A 20,375-nucleotide genomic window follows, 5' to 3' on the forward strand; every position below is an offset into this window, starting at 1 on the left:
CTGAGCGCTTTCTCACAAGATCGTCGAAAAAAAAAAACGGGTGATTGCTCGCAGCCTAGTGAAAATCGAAGAATTTTAACATCAAAAAAGAATCTGCTAGCTCACAAACGTTGCAAAAATGTGCTCACCTCTCATCTTGCTCCTGTGGCAATTTAGTGCACTGCCGAAACCTGGCAGAATTTTGTGGTCTTCTAGTAGTTTCATTCCTGTTCTCTCCGTCATCTCGTTCTTGTCGTCTACCACTCGTTTCCCAAATCTTGAACAGCAACGCGGTGAAAACCATACCTCCGATTCCACCAAATAATGCACACCAAAAAACTTGTTTAGAAATCTCCATTCCCTGCTGTCCTGATTTGTTTGATGTCCAATCTTTGTTTGGCAGCTTTAGCAAGTTAACTTCAAAGTGATCTCGATCGCTTATAGGTCCAAGGAATGATATAAGTGATGCGTAAATATGAAAACGTGCGTGTTTCATAAATTTGGCAAACAAATCCCGCGCTGTGATTGGCCACCCAATACACTGTAGTCAAATACTAAAAACCAACAATTATTTGGCTGCACAGTGGATTTTTCGCACAGTGCAAAGTGCGCCTTCAAGCTCATCTGTTATTGGATGGCCGTCTTTTCCGGTTTTCGTGGTTCGCTGGTTATCCAATGAAACGTCTCGGCAAGTCCGTGTATTTATTTCCGTTTCGTGTATGTTCCCTATCGGTCGCTGTTGCCGGAGTTTTCCTTCTCATCGATATATTTGCTCGGGCGCTCCAAACCTGAAATGAGCAGCGTGGTCGAGGCTCATGTCCGCAGTGGCAAGAAAAGTACTTCAACCGCTCCAAGCCACCGACCTGTAAAAAATGCAACTTCTTTCTTGGAGGAAAATTTATTGGGCCTCGAAAAAAGCCGAGTCAGCCAGCCCAGCTGTTGTCGAAGTGTACTAGGGAGTCTTTTCTTGCCGAACAACCGTTACCCCACGGGACGATCGATGTTTTGTAACCAGTAGCGGCGACAAGTGGTTGTGCACGCGCGAAGAGTGCAAGATTGGGACATTCCATTTTTTATCCGCACCCCCCCCTATGGAAGGCATTTTTCCGACAGGTCCCTTTTGCTCTGAAATCAGATTCCAACAGGTCCCTTTCACCTCTGAAGTTAGATTCCGACAGGCCCCTTTTACTCTGAAGCTTGATTCCGACAGGCCCGTTTTTGTATAGAACAAAGACTCCCGATTCCGACCCCGTAAACTGAAGCAGAAAATCCAGATTCCGACAGGGTCCTTCTTGACATTTCAAAAAAATGCCTTCCATAGGGGGGGTGCGGATAAAAAATGGAATGTCCCATTGTGCGGTCTGTTCACAAGAACAGTGATAAAGCCTCGCAATTGGAATGCGATCATGTAATGTTGGATAAAAACCCTGAAAACTCAATTGCTGTGGCCATGTACTATCCCAACACTTCTGATTACCCGTGCAGTGACACTGTCGGAACGAAATTGCGAGAGGTTGTTTCGTCGCTACCTTCTTGCACTCTTCCTAGCTGTGGTTCAAGTATCTGAGCAGTCCTTTGCTGTGTTTGGATTTCCCATAGCAAGTAACCCACTTGGATTTTGCCATGTAAAAAAAGAGGCAAGAGCAAGAGTGGGTATATCTGCACCGCTAAAGATTGTCGCCAGTTCTCATCAAGAGGTAAGAGCACACTGCCTTCACCTTCGATCATTTACTATTCTCTTCCTTGGAGCAGTTTTCGTCCACAGATAAATCTATGGTCTATCCATGTATGGTCTATGTATTTTACTATAACTTGCAATTGAGGTGTGTTTGTTTTCTTTATCCAATGTCTGCCACGATGAGACTAAACGTCTTGTTTACCACTGGAGTACCAGTGAATCCACAACCCAGTCTCACCCAGAAAGCCAACAAGATTAGTCTGGTGGGACTATTTTCCTTTGGGGGAAAATTTTATTAAGCATATATTCATGAAGATTCAAATGGCACTGCCAATGCGAAATTTAAGGTGTTCAATTGTCTCTTATAATAATTATTGTCCTTTTGCATTATCAGGACTTTTTAACATTTGCGACAAAGTTTTGATATCTCTGGATGTCTTGCTTGAATCTAGAGAATATTTTTAAAGAGGGCATCCCCTTGGCAATGTGATCCTGTCAAAACTGCCAGTCCTCAGAATGAAAAGCAGAGAGATTTGTCAGAAACTATTCTCTTTTTTAAGAACAATAATGAATTACATATACACCATAGCAATAGCAGCTATATGATGGTATCAGGGTTTCATGCTAATTCACTATGAAATACCATCATGTATGCCAGGGTGCAAACACTGGAGAAAAGCCAATAATTTTATTTTTATCGCATAAAATTGGCTGTTCCATTTTTCATATAACATAGGTAGCCTGAAGTCCATTCTTTTCTTTGGTGAAAATTTATATTTGTATTTATTTGTCCCATGTTCAGTACCAAAATCAGTACTATGGCAAGCCGTTTGTAGCAAAATTTAATCTTAGATATATATGTTCAATCCTTTAAATAAAGGTTTAATTTAAAGTCATAAAAGGCATTCAATGCAATCCAATTCTTAAATTTTATATGCAATGCCATACCGCAAATATTGATTCAATCCAATCCTTAAATTTTATATTTAATCCAATACCACGAATATTGATTCAATACAATTCTTAAATGTTATACATAATGCAATACCACAAATATTGATTCAATGCAATCCTTAAATTTATATGCAATCCGAAAATATATGTTCAATCTTCCTGGGACGAGCGCAGCCATGTAGAACCAGAGGTATAGAACAAAAGATGGCAGCAGAGTGAGAAGAAAAATTTGACATAGAAGTTGAGTTTCCCAAATTTCTAGGAGAACTTGTGGATAGAACCGAGACAATATTTGAGGACTTTGACACAGAAGCTGCAGAAACGCAGGCGGAAGTTCTTGATCAAACAATTAGCCTTCTTATGTCGATGAAAGAGTGTTGGAACCCTAGACATTATTTTAAAAAGGATAGTTTTATTGGTAGGGCTAAATAAACTCCTCTTTTCAAATTTATGTATATGTTTGTATCTAGGGATTTGAATAAACATGTATTGCATTGCACTGTATTGTATTAGGTACTGTATGGCAAGCCGTTTGTAGCAAAATTTAATCTTAGATATATATGTTCAATCCTTGAAATAAAGGTTTAATTTAAAGTCATAAAAGGCATTCAATGCAATCCAATCCTTAAATTTTATATGCAATACCGCAAATATTGATTCAATCCAATTCTCAAATTTTATATGTAATGCAATACCATGAATATTGATTCAATGCAATCCTTAAATTTTTATGCAATCCGAAAATATATGTTCAATCTTCCTGGGACGAGTGCAGTCATATAGAACCAGAGGTATAGAACAAAAGATGGCAGCAGAATGAGAAGAAAAATTTGAGATAGAAGTTGAGTTTCCCAAATTTCTAGGAGAACTTGTGGATAGAACCGAGACAATATTTGAGAACTTTGACACAGAAGCTGCAGAAACGCGGGCGGAAGTTCTTGATCAAACAATTAGCCTGCATTGCTCGATGAAAGAGTGTTGCAACCCTAGACACGAGGGACAAGGAAAATCTCGATTCCATCGCTGGGGCCTTAGTAGATGTCCTTAATGTGCTTTGTCGCCGGACTATCACTCCGTCTACTGTGGCTGCGGATTCAGGTACGATAGATAGGGATAAAGGAAAAAATCCCGGAAGACCATCTTTCAAAATTCCTGTTGAGATGCTAGAAGAACTGCAAGGACTGGGAATTCACTTGGAGAATTCACTGGGAATTCACTCGGAGTTTTGAGGTGGACAGTTAACAGATGAGTTGCAGAGTATGGTTTATAGGATATGAGGGGCTTTGAATGAATTACCTGATGAAAGACTCGACCAGATCATTCAAGATTACATAAACAACCATGGGAGTGCGTCTAGATGAAACATAATAGCCGGTTACGTGAAATCTTTTGGGTTACAGATTCAATGTCGAAGAGTCAGACAAAGGTTGGCGAAGCTAGATCCCGAAAATAATGCCTTGAGATGGGGTGCTACCATACAGTGCAGGAAGTACAAGGTGCCTTGGCCAAACTCACTTTGGCATCTTGATGGAGGCCAACGCTACTGTGTGCATATGATGGATGAAGAACCTTCGCTGATCCACAGCATCAGGAACTTCTTATGCAACACCTTATGACAGAGAAAAATCTCTGACCCAGGTGGGAATCGAACCCAAACTCACTTGAACTCACTTGACACAGACACATCCACATGCTACTTAGCACAACATTCCTTTTCAATCCCAGACCTGTTTCGGCTCTATAATTGGGACTACATTATAGTAGGATTATTCTTCTAGAAAACCCGTCTATGCAACCTTGATATACCAGCTTCCACCTAATAAATGAGTGATGTCCATTGTCGCGCGAGTCACGCTTGTTTCCGTTTTATTAATTTGCATTGATTTAGCAAGTGATTAACGTAATAGGATAACTTAAGTGGGCAGGCAGTTTTTCTAGTTCAGTCTTTGGAGTTTTTCTATCACAAAGGGAGTTTTTGAGCAAACCATCTGTTTTAAGTTTTTCGTTCTTCTGTTTATCCTATACCGCTAGGAGTTGGACAACGTAAGTGACTTTACTTTCCAATGTTTCTTTTTTATTTGTTCCATTTTTTCTTCTTTCATTTAAGCTAGGTTTCTTATTTCAGTGTTCATTTCGCTGTTGTAGTTTTTCCGCCACGTGCCATGATATTGACTGTAATCGAAGATGAATAAAGAAATCCATCTAATTTTACAATCGTGGTTCTGAGGTAGAAACTGCGTCTCCCGATCGATAAGTACGTAGCAGTCGGGATTGCGACATCCATCAAGATGCCAAAGTGAGTTTGGCCAAGGCAGATTGTACTTCCTGCGCTGTATGGTAGCACCCCATCTTAAGGCATTATTTTCGGGATCTAGCTTCGCCAACCTTTGTCTGACTCTTTGACGTTGAATCCGTAACCCAAAAGATTTCAGGTAACCGGCTAAATTATGTTTCATTTAGACGCACTCCCATGGTTGTTTATGTAATCTTGAATGATCCGGTTGAGTCTTTCATCAAGTAATTCGTTCAAAGCCCCTCATATCCTATAAACTATACTCTGCTACTCATCTGTTAACTGTCCACCTCGAAACTCCGAGTGAATTCCCAGTCCTCGCAGTTCTTCTAGCACCTCAACAGGAATTTTGAGAGATGGTCTTCCGGGATTTTTTCCTTTATCCCTATCTATTGTACCTGAATCCGCAGCCACAGTAGACGGAGTGATAGTCCGGCGAGAAAGCACATTAAGCACATCTACTAAGGCCCCAGCGATGGAATCGAGATTTTCCTTGTCCCTCGTGTCTAGGGTTGCAACACTCTTTCATCGAGCAATGCAGGCTAATTGTTTGATCAAGAACTTCCGCCTGCGTTTCTGCAGCTTCTGTGTCAAAGTTCTCAAATATTGTCTCGGTTCTATCCACAAGTTCTCCTAGAAATTTGGGAAACTCAACTTCTATCTCAAATTTTTCTTCTCATTCTGCTGCCATCTTTTGTTCTATACCTCTGGTTCTATATGACTGCACTCGTCCCAGGAAGATTGAACATATATTTTCGGATTGCATATAAATTTAAGGATTGCATTGAATCAATATTTGTGGTATTGCATTAGAAATAAAATTTCAGAATTGGATTGAATCAATATTTGCGGTATTGCATTGCATATAAAATTTAAGGATTGGATTGCATTGAATGCCTTTTATGACTTTAAATTAAACCTTTATTTCAAGGATTGAACATATATATCTAAGGTTAAATTTTGCTACAAACGGCTTGCCATACAGTACCTAATACAATACAGTGCAATGCAATACATGTTTATTCAAATCCCTAGATACAAACATATACATAAATTTGAAAAGAGGAGTTTATTTGGCCCTACCAATAAAACAATCCTTTTTAAAATAAAAGACTTCCAAACAAAATTTGAACTTTGAACAGTGTATATTGAAGACTTTCCTACCTAAGAATTATGAGCCCCACATCATATCCATGGAGAAGCTGAACTTTAACTATCTGTATGTTACTTTTTACACTAGGAGAACTCTCCAACAGACAACCAGCTTGCTTATACTAAGGATCTTCTCTACAGTGGCTTTTATTGACAGTTTTGAAATTATTTTAAGTTTGGATGATGTTGTTTGTGGGGTGTGTGGTATCTGCCCTGAAATTTGTCTTGGTGATAGGAATGAGAAAAATTGTTGTTCTAACAGTCAGGTATGTGGGTCTGTGTGTATAATTATTATTATTATTCTAGTGTATCACAGATAGTAATGCTGTGGAACATTATGTTTCAGACTACTGATTCATGTACACTTTTCTAAATAAGAATCCTTTTTTTCTGTATTAATTATTCTTAAATGACATTTCTGTTTTAGAATGTATTGGGGAATCAATATTATTACAAGTTTTTGGTGTCTAGATTTGTATCACATTGCATTGTGAAGGTGCTCGCTCCCATCCCTTTGGTTGAAGTCAGCGAGGTCAAGATGCCACTTCACACGACACTTGGCCGTTTTGGCTGTTAAAAATGCATTTCTCACAGCATTTTGTTGAATTAGGTTATTCCTGTAACAAGCTTAGCCAGTCTCAAGTCAAACACCAAGCTCAATTTGTCTAAGAATTTTAACTGTTTTACTTTTTCTTTGAAGGATTGGAAAAATTTGTATAATTTTCCTCTTTTTGTTTTGCTAACAAACAATCACAAGTGCACAATTATTTGTTAATGCTGTATGAATTAATTTTATGTTTCCTTCAAAATTTGTGTAGTTTTAGATCTATTAATATACCAAGACAGATGAACCAAAGAAGGATAATTATGATCAGTCTTTCCGAATTTCTGGGAAAATTGAGAACAGTCGCTGGCTGGTATGCATTGTTTACACCAAAATAGCCATTTTCTTTTTCTGTGGAAGAAATTTCCCCACTCATTCCAACACTATTAATTTATCTTGAAAGAAAGTTTGCAACACTGATTGTGACAAAAAGAGTGTCTTCCTGGAATCTGGTTCAAAACCTACAGGTAAAGTTCATGGTGACAATGTGAGCCTGGTCCTGCTAAAACAATGATGGTATTTATGCATAATTATATGGTGGTCCCTTTCCGAAAGCACAGCTGTCTGGTACTAAACATTGCGGCCATCCAATTTTAATTACAAAAATTAATTGTTTCAATGTTTTATCAGTGTTCATTCCTGAATGTGTTCACTAAAGTTTCGTATCTTGTTTTGACCCTAGGTGGAAGTGGCCAGTGGCCTTCATTCGCCATTCAGCCACATACCGTATTTACCCATGTATAATACGCACTTTTTTTCTGCTAAAACAGCACCGAAAATTGAGATTCGTATTTTAACGGAATCCTTTGTTTTTGGCGTGCGTCCCTCATTAGCATATAAACAAAGGCACATTGGTTTTTGATTGAAAAGAAAAAGGCTTAACCAAGAATTAAAAATTTAGATCCACTAATAAATTAACCTTCCTGTTCAAATGAACAACTGATCAACATAGCCTTCACTTTTGAGCGATTAATTGAAACATCAAAATGGCCACGCAAGCTTCAGATATCATTGGGGTTAAATTATCGATGTATACACCACTGGTCTCAAGTTCAGTACTCTCCAACCCTGCTATTTCAATAGGAGATTCTTTGGTTTCGTCATCCAACCAGACTAAGTCAATTCTGAGTGGTCCTCATCACATGACCAATCCTGTACCAACTTGGGTACATAGCTATTTTTTTAGTTAACTTTAAAGCAACTTCTCCTGTCAGCCTTAATCGTGAAGGTGCCCTGTGAAAAACAGACTTCTGCACATTATTATTTTAGCAACTAGTTTACCTAAATGGTAGAAATGCTGCCGAGAGGAAGGAAGATGTTCAATTATGCTTGCGGTAATTTAACGACGGTTTGTGCATGGAATTGAAGGGAGATTTTAATAGGTCTTCCTTGAGCAGGGACAGTACAAAACTTGGGCCCCCAACTGGACCTCCCTCTGGACCCCACTCGAGAGAAGAAAGAAAGCGATACATGATTTTCACAGTGACGTCTTCAAATTCTAACATCAAAATCGCAGGGCCTTCTGAATGTTAAGCTGAAGGAGATTGAAGATGACCTACATAGAAATAAATCTTTTTTCAAGGTCCCAGTTCCATAACGTCTTAAGTTTCGAAAATACAGTATTTTGAATTTCCAAATTGTCACCTTGTGTGAAACCACGATATAAAACTATTTGCTTGAAAAACTGTCCATCCCTATGAATCTCAGATGTTTAAGACTTTCAAGTACATTAGGAGATGTGTTCATACACATGTAGTTTATCTCAGTTGCAAAAAGTAAGCGACTTCATCGCAACGTGAACTCCAGATGTTTTCGTTGAATACAGGCCACCATATTGGTGAACCACATGTACAAAATTGCGTGAAACGCTTCGACAAATAACTCGGAAACGATGTATTGCACAGACCTGCGAATTGGAGAGGTGATTAAAAGATTTGTTTCCACCAACATTCCGAGTTCGTGGCCTTTTTCATTGAACGACTTTGAATTTCAGTTATTTTTTGTTGTGTGACTTGAAACTATCTGCAGTTTGAAATGAAAAACAGAGCAGGCTCTAATGATCATATCGCGCATTTTATTTCCTTCATTCGCGCGTAACCACAATTCCTTGCGCATTTGACGACAATCCCTTGCGTTTCAAAGAAAAATGTGTTCTCCTCCCGATTAGAGAGCTTCCTCGTTGGTTCGCTTCAGGGTCACTCACTGCGGCAGCAATAAGCAGTAGACAAGATAGTACAATTAAGCTTATCATAAATGCCAAACAATTTTAAAATGTTTAAAGCACGTAACCCATTGAAAGACAAGATATGCATGTATTCCACTGCCTTGGTATTGTCATCAATCTGTCAATTCCAAGGTCAGTTCTTTTTAGGCCAGCACTTCTGTAACTGAACATTATTTCCTGGAATCCCCTCAGTCATGAAGTGCAAGCTGTTGTAGAACATTGTAGACCAAACTTATATTTTGAAAGGGAAAGAGGCTTAACCCCTTTTGTACATTTACAGTTTTTGATTCATTTCTAGGAATATACACTTGATATCTTCTTAATTTTCATGTCATTTGTAGCAGCCTTCAACGTCCAACTCCTTTTGATCTCTAAAGTCTATAGCAGCACAAGTAGTGGCCACGGCTGGGTTAAGTAATCCAGTCCCAGCTCCAACAGACTACAGTTCAGGAAGTAGAGGTATGTAAATTCTTCCACCTCTGTTAATTCATTCCTAACAGGTCATGAATTTCCCAAAAGAAGTTTTTCTTCACCATGTTATTGCTTTTGGGCACAGAGGTTCAATCTCGTCCCCAGAGTCTGTTTTTCTTTTGGTCAGTAACAAGAACACGGACTCTGGCCACAGGCACAGTCGCCACAGTCTCGGTAATGTAATGGTTTTATGTTGTAACTGTTGAGGACCGCTATTGTTTCAAATTTCTGAGAATGCGCAGAAGAGCCGGAAGTCCGTGATTCGCGCACTTCCTGCTTTGGCGTTCTTTGCGTTGACCAAAAGAAAAGCGGACTCTGGGGACAGACAAACTTGCTGTTGGTATGCTGTTGGGATTATCCCATGAAGGAGAAAGTGGCTCAAACAATCGTCCTTCCTTGCGGGGTTTACTACAACCGAAGCCTGTATGGCCAAGGTAAACACGCTACGAAACCAAAGGTTACAGGACATTGCAACACTCACGTTCAGAGTAAAGCATGGTCTATGTCCAGAGTACATCCAAGTGTTATTCCAGAAAAGGAGTAGCTCGTACAATCTATAAAACTCTGACTTCATAGTGACTAGATACAACACCGTGAAATAATTAAGAAATGGAGGACGTTTTCCGTCTTTCCGTAGCCTCATCTAAACACGAGGAGGAGTTGGGAGAATTCGAGACAGTTGTGCAAACCCGAGGCGCAGTTGAGGGTTTGCATAGCTGTCTAGAATTCACCCAACTCCCCCGAGTGTTTAGATGAGGCTACATGGAAAGACGGAAAAAAGTCCTCTATTGCTTTTATAAAATATTTCTCAAAGATAATTCGACAAATGAAGGAAATTCTGTTTTTTTTACTTCTAGATTGATATAGATTTTCTTGATACACGCTCATATTTCCTACCAGCCAATCAAAGCACGCGTCTGAAAACACAACTAATCAAAATTCGTGTGATGTCACAGCCGTGTTTCCATACTGTCATCTAAACACAGCTATTGACCAATGAGATTGTGCGTACTATCCTAATTATTTTATAATCATTTATGATAAACATAGTCTAAACTGGTCAAAACTGACGTTAAGAACGGTAATTCAGTAAGTCCGTTCAAAAATAAGATTAGCCTGGAAAACTAATTTAGAAACTCTTGTGGGAGATGATCATTGTAAGGATTGCCCTCGGTGTATGGGTTGATCAGAACAATTCATCATCATTTTTGTTCTTATTGTATGTATCGACTTTAGGGTTAGAGTAAGGATAGTGTCGTTATCATTTTAGGTGTTTTAAGCGTAGGGCAGTGGTTTTATCATTTTTAGTAATCTATGTAGCCAGTTATAAGAAATTTGTATAGCATTTGAAGTAATTGTATAGAACTTTTAATTTTGTATTGTATCTTAACAATTTATAATGTAGATGGGTGTCCCCAATTAATTTACTAGTTTATGTAAAATAGATACACATGACGCGTTAATGAAGGTTATTATTATGATCATTATCTTTACGTGAGTGAGTCTTCACCTCTTCAATTTTTCTCATTGATCCATCTCAAAGGCCGATTGCCCTCTGTTTGATTTTTGGTGAACTGTTATATCAAAGCTTGCATAGCTTGCATTACAAATTAGCAGTCTTACACTTTAAGGAACATGCTTTCTTTCCGTTTTTTAGTCGTGGCACTTGAAAACAAAGATGAATATTTTTCAGAAAGTGAGTAAGAATTGCCCTCTTTCGGTTTAAATTGGTATTTTTGTATGTATTTTTGCAGCGTTGCTGAAGTCAAGCAGTAGTAAGACAACAGATGAGAACAAGGTGGTACAAGAGACCAACACAGCACATCTCCAGCCTCTCCTAGGCGTGGCACCGTTAGGTCCTGTACCTCTGAACAAGGAAAGATGTTATCAGTTGGCTATGCTGGAGGCAGCCTACCATCATCTACCCCTTCCTGCAGACTCCGAAAAAGTCAGGTGTGATCATTAACTACACTAAAAGCTAGTTTCCTATTAGGTGGAACTTATTGCTCATGCTACTCGAATGAAATAGGGGTACATGTATCTGCAAGGTAGCTGTGGACCTTTCCCCCAAACGAGTTATTTTTTTATTCCACTAAGAAAAGATGAAACATTTTCTTTCATCCCTTATTCAACGTTCAACTTGATAGACAAGGACAACTCAAGCAATTTTATGTCAGACCGTTCCTTTCTCGTATGTTGCAAATAATTCCTTCTCAAGTGATGACAGATGTGTTAAGATTTTTTTTCACTACTGTGCGGGATGGAGGTCGTGGGTTTGAAGCCTGGAGGAGCACTGTTAACCGAATTAAAAAGGCCCGTTCCTCTACCGCTGTTGTTGATCATGTGAGAAGTTAACCCAAACACTGCTCACAGAGAGTAGGGTGCGGAGTTACCGGTGTATTGTGGTCTATGTTTGTCAGCCTTTGGTCGGCCTGCCTGGTTTAGCTGGAAGGGCCTATAAGCGAATCAGAACACCAAAACAAAAACATAAACCAGAATCCCAGAGCCTGGTTGTTCAAAAGCCGATTAAGGCTAACCCCAGATTAAAAATTAATCAAGGAGTTTATTTCTCTATGCCCAAATGCTGTTCAACGCTGAGTTTGGGCAAAACTTTTCATTAGAAGAAGTCAATCTTGAAAAGCAAAAATAAACAAAATAAACTTTCACCAAAAAGTTGAAAATGTGAAACAAATGTTTACGCTAATCCTGGATTAAGTTAATCAGCTTTTGAACAACCGGGCCCAGGCTATTTGCCGGGTGCAGGTTAATCCTCTAGTAATGTATAATTAACAATTATTCCATGAGCGCGCGTTGGATATGAGATGATAGATAGCCAACGAGGCGCGTATCGCCGAGTTGGCTATAATCATCTCATATCCAGCAAGCGCGAGTGGAATAATTGTTTTATTAAAAACGCCCCCAAAATATAGAAAACTAGACTACAATAAATATAAAAAGGCCCAAAAAATCACGCATATGCTTGCCGTGTTTGTAGATCATGGTATAATGGCTCATAACCCATGATGGCTTAGCCAATCAAAACTCTCGAATTGCATTATCCAATGATCCAGTTTTAAAAATGTAAAATATTTCTGAAACAAATTTTAAGAACATTTCGAGGCAGATTTCTCACTAAGCACGCTGTAAATAAGAACTTGATCAGCCTGAAACCCGAAATCATAGGTTGTTATCATTCGATGGATTTTGCCCTTCCTTTTCATTGGCCGAGAGCCCACCACGTGACCTGCAAGTAACTGCCTACAAATAAGTGTTCTGCTGCAAATAACATTCTGCTCATGCGCAGTTGACATCACGCTCTTGTGAGAAAATGACAATCTCGTTCCCAGAGTCTTCGTTCCCCTTGACCAGCGGGTCGGGTTACGAGAGACTCTGGGATAATCCGTTTGGATAAAGTTTTTGATTGGTTGAAAGTCTGAGCATGAGCAATCAATTTCGGTCTCGAGGCGAGTGCTGCGAGGGGTTTCCCAGAGCATTGTATGATTGTTAATGATTGTTTGGATTGGTTCGTTGATTAGTTTGGAGCCAAAGCAAAGAGTGAGAACCTATTAAATCTAATGGAATGGAATTGTCTCTCACTGAGTATTTATGTCTTTAAAATGTATTCATACCGAATCTTCAAATTGCTGTATATTATTATATGAATCAAGGTCTTCTCGTATAGTTACTTACGTACATGTGAGTGTCCTGGAAAGGTGCGAAAACCTTTAGCAGATGAGTTTTTGGGTAGAGAAAGAGTTACTGATGCAAAGAGAACTCGTTTGGCTTGTGACAGTGCTGTTGAACGCTTTGAAAATATCGTGGAAGGCCCGTCTCTCTGGCATGCAAAGCAATCCTTTCGGTAGGTTGAAAATTTTACTCGCGTTTCATTTGGTCTCATTACACTGCACTGTTCTCAACCTCTATTGGAAGAAGAGGTCAGATCAGATATAGAGAATCAAATCAATGAAATGAGATGTACATCTCACATCCAATGGAACTTGTCTTACATTTTAGGTACTTAGAAAAACTGGAAACTTCAGTTGTTGACTTTGTTATGCAAATACTTAGCTTAACGTTTAATTTATGATGAAATAAAAAAAAAATGGTGTAATATAAAGCTCGACCATCCTCTAGAGCCTATTTCTTGTAGCACTTAAAAGTCAGTTACAAAAATGACACTTTTCTCTTGAGTAATTAAGTGCTTCCTTTTGAAGTACATGTACCTTAACATACCACTACATAAGGAGTTTTTTCTCCGTAATTGCTCAGCCCACAGTATTAATTACAGTGGCGGTTATTATTTGCTTATTGAAGCCACAGTGATCAAGTGTTTGAGACTTCAAATGTTGGTTGACCGTATGAGTTCTGGCGCCAGTTGTTTGAAGGGGGGATAGTGCTATCCGCGGGATAAATCACTATCTACTGGATATCCAAACTCAATTGGTTTTGGTAGTGTTTATCTGCTGGATAGTGATTTATCTGGCTCCAGTTGTTCTAAAGGTGGATAACACTCTCTACCGGACAAATAGCTATACACTGGAAAGTGCAGTTGGTTCCGCTATTACTTATCCACTGGATAGTGCTATCAATCATTTGAACAACTGGGGCCTGGTGGGTAGTGCTATCCACTTTTTGAACAACTGAGGCCAGATCTTTATCCAACCTCCTCTCTGCCTCCTTTGTCCTGACAAAGGAGGCAGAGAAAAGAGAACCTGGGAATGAGATTGGTCTTGATCATCTCTCAGTTTTATATGTACCTGCATACAACTAAATACTGACAAATGTTTGATAGTCTTTGTAAAAAATTCTGTGATTGGTTAGCATCCCATTTAATGGAAGGGACAAAGTTTTTGACTGCTTAACCCATTGACACCTCAAACGCCCTAGGATGACCACAGTTGACAACTAGAATCTCCCTGGAATTAGACAGAGTAAAATCTGTCAAGTCTCACTCCCAGGGGTTAAAGGGGATCAGTGATACCCCTTGTTACTCTACAGAAAAGAGAGCTAAGTGCTGCCATCAATGAACTACCTGGCTCATTTAGTTTCATTATCTAGACACAGACTTAATGCTTTTACAGTGTGTTTGGGAGCAACTTTACAGCAGCCTATATTTCTGATAAATTTTAACAATTTTGTGAAACAAAAGGAGAAGGTAGCATTGCAGACTGTGCAGTATTTCTAGTCACTTGAGAACGTATTCCACACATCCCCTCAATTTAAATTTTGTCTCAACGGTTAAGTTGTCAGTAAATTATACTGTCTATTTTGAAGTTAGACTGACTTCTTCATGTTGGTATGTACAGTTGTCAACAGTTTCTAATATAATTTTTTTTTTATGCCAACAAAAGAAATATTTAGGTTCAAGGTTTGTAGACAAGAATCCATTCCTGTTTGGAGTGTTAAAATCAACAGCCTTAGGCTTTTTTGCATTGCTAGTTAGAGAGTTGAAGAGAAAAGTACCATTTCAAAACTTGTATGGTGCTGGCCACCCTACAGAAAGCCTTTGGCAGTGAGGAAGGGATTACATTATTTGGGGGTAAGATGAGAAATGAACATTCTCAGGATAATATACAATGTATATATAATATTGTAACATCCAATCTGTCAAATTTGATGGTTCCAAATAGGTACTGACCTCTGATCATCTGGAAAAATGGAATATAAAGTACATTAAGGATGACTAGTCTTAACCTCATGAAGAAGTTTCAGCTTTTGCAGTTTTGATTTGGCTTGATACATACCGGTAATTTCATTGACCTTTCGGTGTGCATCTCTCTGCTCTCCTAAAGGAATTTGACCTTACTTAAACGATTATGTGAATTAAACAGTTTTAAGTGGGGATGTTCATGTGCTGTGCCCAGAGACCGACGATTATGAACAACAGCTTTTCATTATTGCTGACAATGAGGTTCTTCTGGAAGTAAGTTCATACAAACAGAGTCTTTCTGCTCAGTTTGGGGTACATTACATGGTTAACCTAGAGTATCCAAGAAAGCCAACATGTCTGCACTGAGTTTCTTGAGAGTAGGTATTTAGCATTCGTCAAAAAAGAAATGCCCTGTATAGAAAAGGTGTCTCTACTCTTTTAGCTTAAAGTTAATAGCCTCTTATTACATGCATTAACGGTGGCACCACCACAGGAGCTTGAACTAACTTGCATGCAAGGGTTTTATTAGAATCTGGGACCTGGGTACTAGCACCCGTCTTGCACTGAGTACAGTACCCGCCATTCCTCAAAGGAGGTCTCAAGAACAAAAACCAGACTATATATAGGGGTGCCTGCGCACTCTGTCACAAGGTCCCTTCTACTTTCAAACTTAATGGAAACCTGACACAAAAACATACCCGAGTTTATTTCTTGATTTGTCGCACAACAGGCGAGAAATAGTACAGAACATGACCATGTCAGGCAATTAACTCATACCATGTCAAATCATGTTATGTTACCGGTATGTAGTAATTTGTACTACTACTAATGTGGTCAATTAAATTGTCACATGCACTGGAAAGTTTTCACAGGGCTGCCATAAAGGACATTCACCTGTACCAGCTGTTAACCCTGAGCTCACATTGTGAAGGAAATGAAAACTAGAATCAGTTTTTGATATATTGCAGGTGAAAATTAATGACAGCCCTGTTTAATGCTGGTTCTTTGGATGTGTGCTTTGAATTAGTTCCAGATCAGCTAAATTTTTTTGTTGGGATAGAAGTGATATAAGGAAAATGGACAGTGATAGATTTTAATTACAAAAATTGTTTTTGTGTAACGCTTTTCATTTATTTAATTTCACTCACTTTAAGATCTACACCATCCCCTCAAGAGAATTTCTTTTGTATGTTAGTTTGTGCTTGCAAGCTGTTTTCATTTCTAGGGACTTATCTTGTTCACTAAATAGTTTGGCTGATTTTTTCATGCTGCATAGATTTTTCGAAATCATTAGTGTTTTTAGGCATTTAAGTTTCAGAAATTTGTATTTGTTCTGCAACATTAATTATTTCAGTGAAATTTAACAGAGTTGTTTTTGTGATTATGGCTTGTATGTATTGCCTTGTGTATGTATGTACACTGTATATATATTTCCTAAATTTGGAAAGCACATTATAGGTTCATGGAAGAATAATATTCCAAAAATCAACATGTTTATCCAATTAGAAATATACATCTCTATTCAAGAATTCTCATTATTTAGTGGAGAACAGTCATTTTCTGTTTATACAAAATGATACTTCCCTCAAGACCTCTACTTCTTTATAACAGCAAGGGAACTCTTACCCAAAGAACTCATCTTCTTTTGAAAAGATTCCTAAACCTTCTCTGGTGACGAAGAATCTAACGTGAAAGATCCTTCAACGAACACATAGTTTTATGATTAAAAGAATGATTTATTCTTTTGGAAAGAATCATGTGTTAGAGCCTGGTGTTTCGCTCTCTTCCATCTTCCACGATACAAAAAAACAAAGACAGTCTTTTAACATTTGAAACTAATCCCGGATCAGTGCATTCAGCAGCGACACAATCTGCTTTACATTTCCACGTTACACAAATTCTAATCGAAAATCCCAGGCAACACTTGAGAAACAAAGCCCGTTGGTAACATATTCAGCACAGATTTTTATCCAGGGATATCGCTCCAACACGTCATGTTGTTCCTTTTTCAGTTCTAGGTTGATATATCCTAATTTTGCTAAAGAAAATTGCATGCCATCGTGAATCAAATCCTCCACTTTCTCCGCCATTTTGGCGTTACGCCTACGCCTGCGCAATGGTGTTCATGACAAGAATCTTGTCATTCGAAACGGATTATCCCAGAGTCTCTCGTAACCCGACCCGCTGGTCAAGGGGAACGAAGACTCTGGGAACGAGATTGAGAAAATGACAGATCGGTTCCCCGAGCTGTCAGAGAATGATTCGACATCTTTAGTAGATCGAAAGAACAGTGAGAATACTAAGAAAGGAACAAAAGTTGCATTTAACTTATTTAGAGAGTATCTCAAGGAAAGAAAAGTAGACGAAGAGTCACTCGTGTCATCGACGCGAAGGACAAGTTGGCGAATGCATATGTACTAAAGAGATTTTATGCTGAAGCCAGAAAAGAAAAAAATGGCGAGCTTTACACCAAAGCTTCACTTGACGGGATACGCTTTGAAAAATTCTTCAGCTTTGTTTGATGCCTGGTGTTATTGAACGTTTGACCGTTAAGTACAATTTGAAGTCTACAAATAAAATTATGCTGATAAGGAAACCAATTGATTGGTGCCATTGCTCGACTCTGCAAGGCAGCGCGCGCTTACGGCTTCTCGGAAACGAAAACAAAAAACAAACTCGGTGATCAAATGATAAAACAATTATTGACCTCGCGGTTATCGCAAAATATGGTGATTTGTCAGTGTCTCGCAGATCAATTATTTGCCTCAGTCTTCGACTTCGGCAAATAATTGATCTGCTCAACACTGACAAATCACGACATTTTGCTCAACCTCGTCCAATAATTGTTAATTATTTGCGGGTGTTTTATCAGTTTACTGTAGTCTGACCTTCATCGATCATTTTCATGTATTTTTTACTTAGCACTCTATCTTTCTCCCTTCGCTATGACCTCGTGAGTCAACCCAAGCTAGATGCAGGAACTCCAAATTAAATTTTGTTTATGAGTTACTAAAACGATCCTTCGTTAAGAATTAAGCTGACCCCATCACACCCAAGAGCGCTCTCTCAGCTTTTACCTAGGATAAAGCAAGACGATTATATTCGTTTGTGGGGCCGCTCTTGGAACCTCTCTCTGTTGACAATTTCTTGTCTGAAAAACTGATTCTCCATTGAAAGTCAACTTCTAAGCTATTATTTCTTTGTCATCAGGCCTTTTTTACCGCGGAATCCATATCCAACACCGGCACATCATCATCAACATCCTCCTCAACACGTAGACTCCATAGAATTCTTTCAGAGATTGTCCACTGAAACGCTATTCTTCATTTTTTATTATCAAGAGGTAAGTATTTGGTTTCCATGTCACTGTTCATTGTGAATAGGTACATAAAGGTAACTAGGTTTTCATTTTGTCGGCTTCATCCAAACACGGCGATTTGTTGTGGTTTAGAAGACACTACCCAAATGCAATGTGAATGAAGGAACCGACAATAGTTTGTTTAGGACTTGAGGTTCACTGAAAAAATGAAATTTCAGTACTTAAAGTGCTACTGTGACGAAATTCGTATCTTTCCTAGCTAAGCGATTTTAAGAGAAATATTTAGTGTGCGTTCGATTCACCGTATTCTCGAATAGGAATACATGGAATATAAGTTAGAAATCCTTCGTTTTTACGGAGATTCACGTTAAAATTGTCAAACATCGGCTAAAACGCTATTTTAAACATATTTTTATTATCCTTGCTGCTTCGAAACGCGCCAAACATACCATTTTAATCATCACGCCTCGTATTCTTATTCCGGAATAGGGTCAATCGAACGCGCCCTTAGTCTGTACGAGAAGAAGAATGCTGTTTACTATTTTCAAATCTCTCTTTTTGTTCCAGAGATATTCAAGTTTTTAAAATATGCAATTATTTTATCAAATATGATGAAAAAGATATCTCAGCCAATTTATATCAGAAATGCTTGATTCTTTGCAGTAAGATTCTAGTAAATGTGCTCCACAGTTTTGTTACCATGATAACATACTTGGTTCCAGACCTCCCTGATATTAAAGTCTTTGCTGGTCACCTTTGGCGTTCTATTTTGATATTTGCCAATGGTGCCTCGTCTGGATGATCCTACAAGCATATGCATATGTTAGGTCGAGGTTGTGGTCTTGTTAAATGTTTTTCTAGCTTAAGATCACCAAAAATATTGAAATCAGGTTGGAGGGGACTGGAAAAGAGTGAGTTGTCATGGAACCAATTTCTGTATAGCAGTAGGTGCGTTTCCTGTAGAACTATTAACCTACCAAGTTTCAATGGCCGCTGCTGCAAATTGATCGAGATAGCTCTATTATATACTTGAATTTATCTTAGGTTGAGTGAATGACGTCATTAGTCATCTTATTTGCGTATTTTACATACACATTTTTCAAACTTAAATATCTCCGGAACCAATGCAGATATTTCCAAACGGTTAACCCTCGTTTTTCAGTTTTCTATGTTAATTTTATGTGATAAACCTGCAAAATTGAAGGGATATAAAATTGATCATAGTAGCACTTAAAAAGTGACGTGACGATTACCGATTCCATGCAACACAGCCCACGATTGCATGCGCCCCTTGCGAGGGTTGGTTTAACAACCTGGGCCAATTGTTTCAAAACAGGATGGCTGTTAAACCAGGAGAAATACCCCTTCAACGTACATGTAGTATAGCTTTTAATCGTACTCAACTCGAGTGAAAACTAACGGTAACACTGTTGTACGTGTCTTTCAGTAGGAAGAGAGAGAAGGCAACGTTTGCTTCGTTGTCCCCTTTGAATATCGGTAGTCTGAAACAAGACAGCTGTAAAGAGGTTCACTAATTGTGGGTTAATCATTTTAGGGAACGAGAGCACAGTACTTGGCTGCGAAAGCGTTGAAAAAACAGTCCTGGAGATTCCACACCAGGTACATGATGTGGTTTCAAAGACACGAAGAGCCCAAGGCAATCACTGACGAATACGAACAAGTAAGTTTCAATGAGGACCTGAGTTTTTTTTCTTTTTGCGATTACTTTTTACTAATAAATGGGCATTGTGCCAACCGTTTCTCAGTGCTTTCTGTGAATTTTCGTAATTTAGACTAGCTCATAGAAACGGTTGCATCTCGAAAATAGAAATAAATCAGTTAAAACTTGCAAAAGCTATCGTCATTTTCGGTCTCTAAAGCAATGCTCAATTTTTAATCGTTCGTTGACTTTTCCAGTCGATTTTTTACCACATATCAACAGCACCAAGTTTAGGAGTGTTACATGTATTTTTATAGTGAATTTTTCCATCCTACCGCCCCCTCTTTTCTCAGTCCTGTCCTTTTCAGTTCCCCGGTCGGGCCCCGCAGTT

General features: G+C 38.7%; 1 protein-coding gene across 4 annotated transcripts in view; it reads left to right on the forward strand.

Moving 5' to 3' along the window:
* The first annotated feature begins 1,299 nt into the window (after positions 1-1,299).
* Positions 1,300-20,375, forward strand: part of LOC137971201 (CCR4-NOT transcription complex subunit 3-like) — a 20,152-nt gene continuing 1,076 nt past the window's right edge. Inside the window, exons 1-6 of one of the 4 annotated variants that reach the window (XM_068817964.1) lie at positions 1,300-1,676; positions 6,145-6,322; positions 6,875-9,343; positions 11,110-11,308; positions 18,216-18,348; positions 19,880-20,005. In XM_068817964.1, the coding sequence (XP_068674065.1) occupies positions 11,253-11,308; positions 18,216-18,348; positions 19,880-20,005 (315 nt within the window). In that variant the 5' untranslated portion in view covers positions 1,300-1,676; positions 6,145-6,322; positions 6,875-9,343; positions 11,110-11,252. Of the gene's footprint in view, positions 1,677-6,144; positions 6,323-6,874; positions 9,344-11,109; positions 11,309-18,215; positions 18,349-19,879; positions 20,006-20,375 lie in introns of those variants that run through there. The other 3 variants (XM_068817965.1, XM_068817967.1, XM_068817966.1) reach the window with 3 other exon arrangements.

Source organism: Montipora foliosa, chromosome 9 (genome assembly GCF_036669935.1).
Source record: "Montipora foliosa isolate CH-2021 chromosome 9, ASM3666993v2, whole genome shotgun sequence".
Classification (NCBI taxonomy): domain Eukaryota; kingdom Metazoa; phylum Cnidaria; class Anthozoa; order Scleractinia; family Acroporidae; genus Montipora; species Montipora foliosa.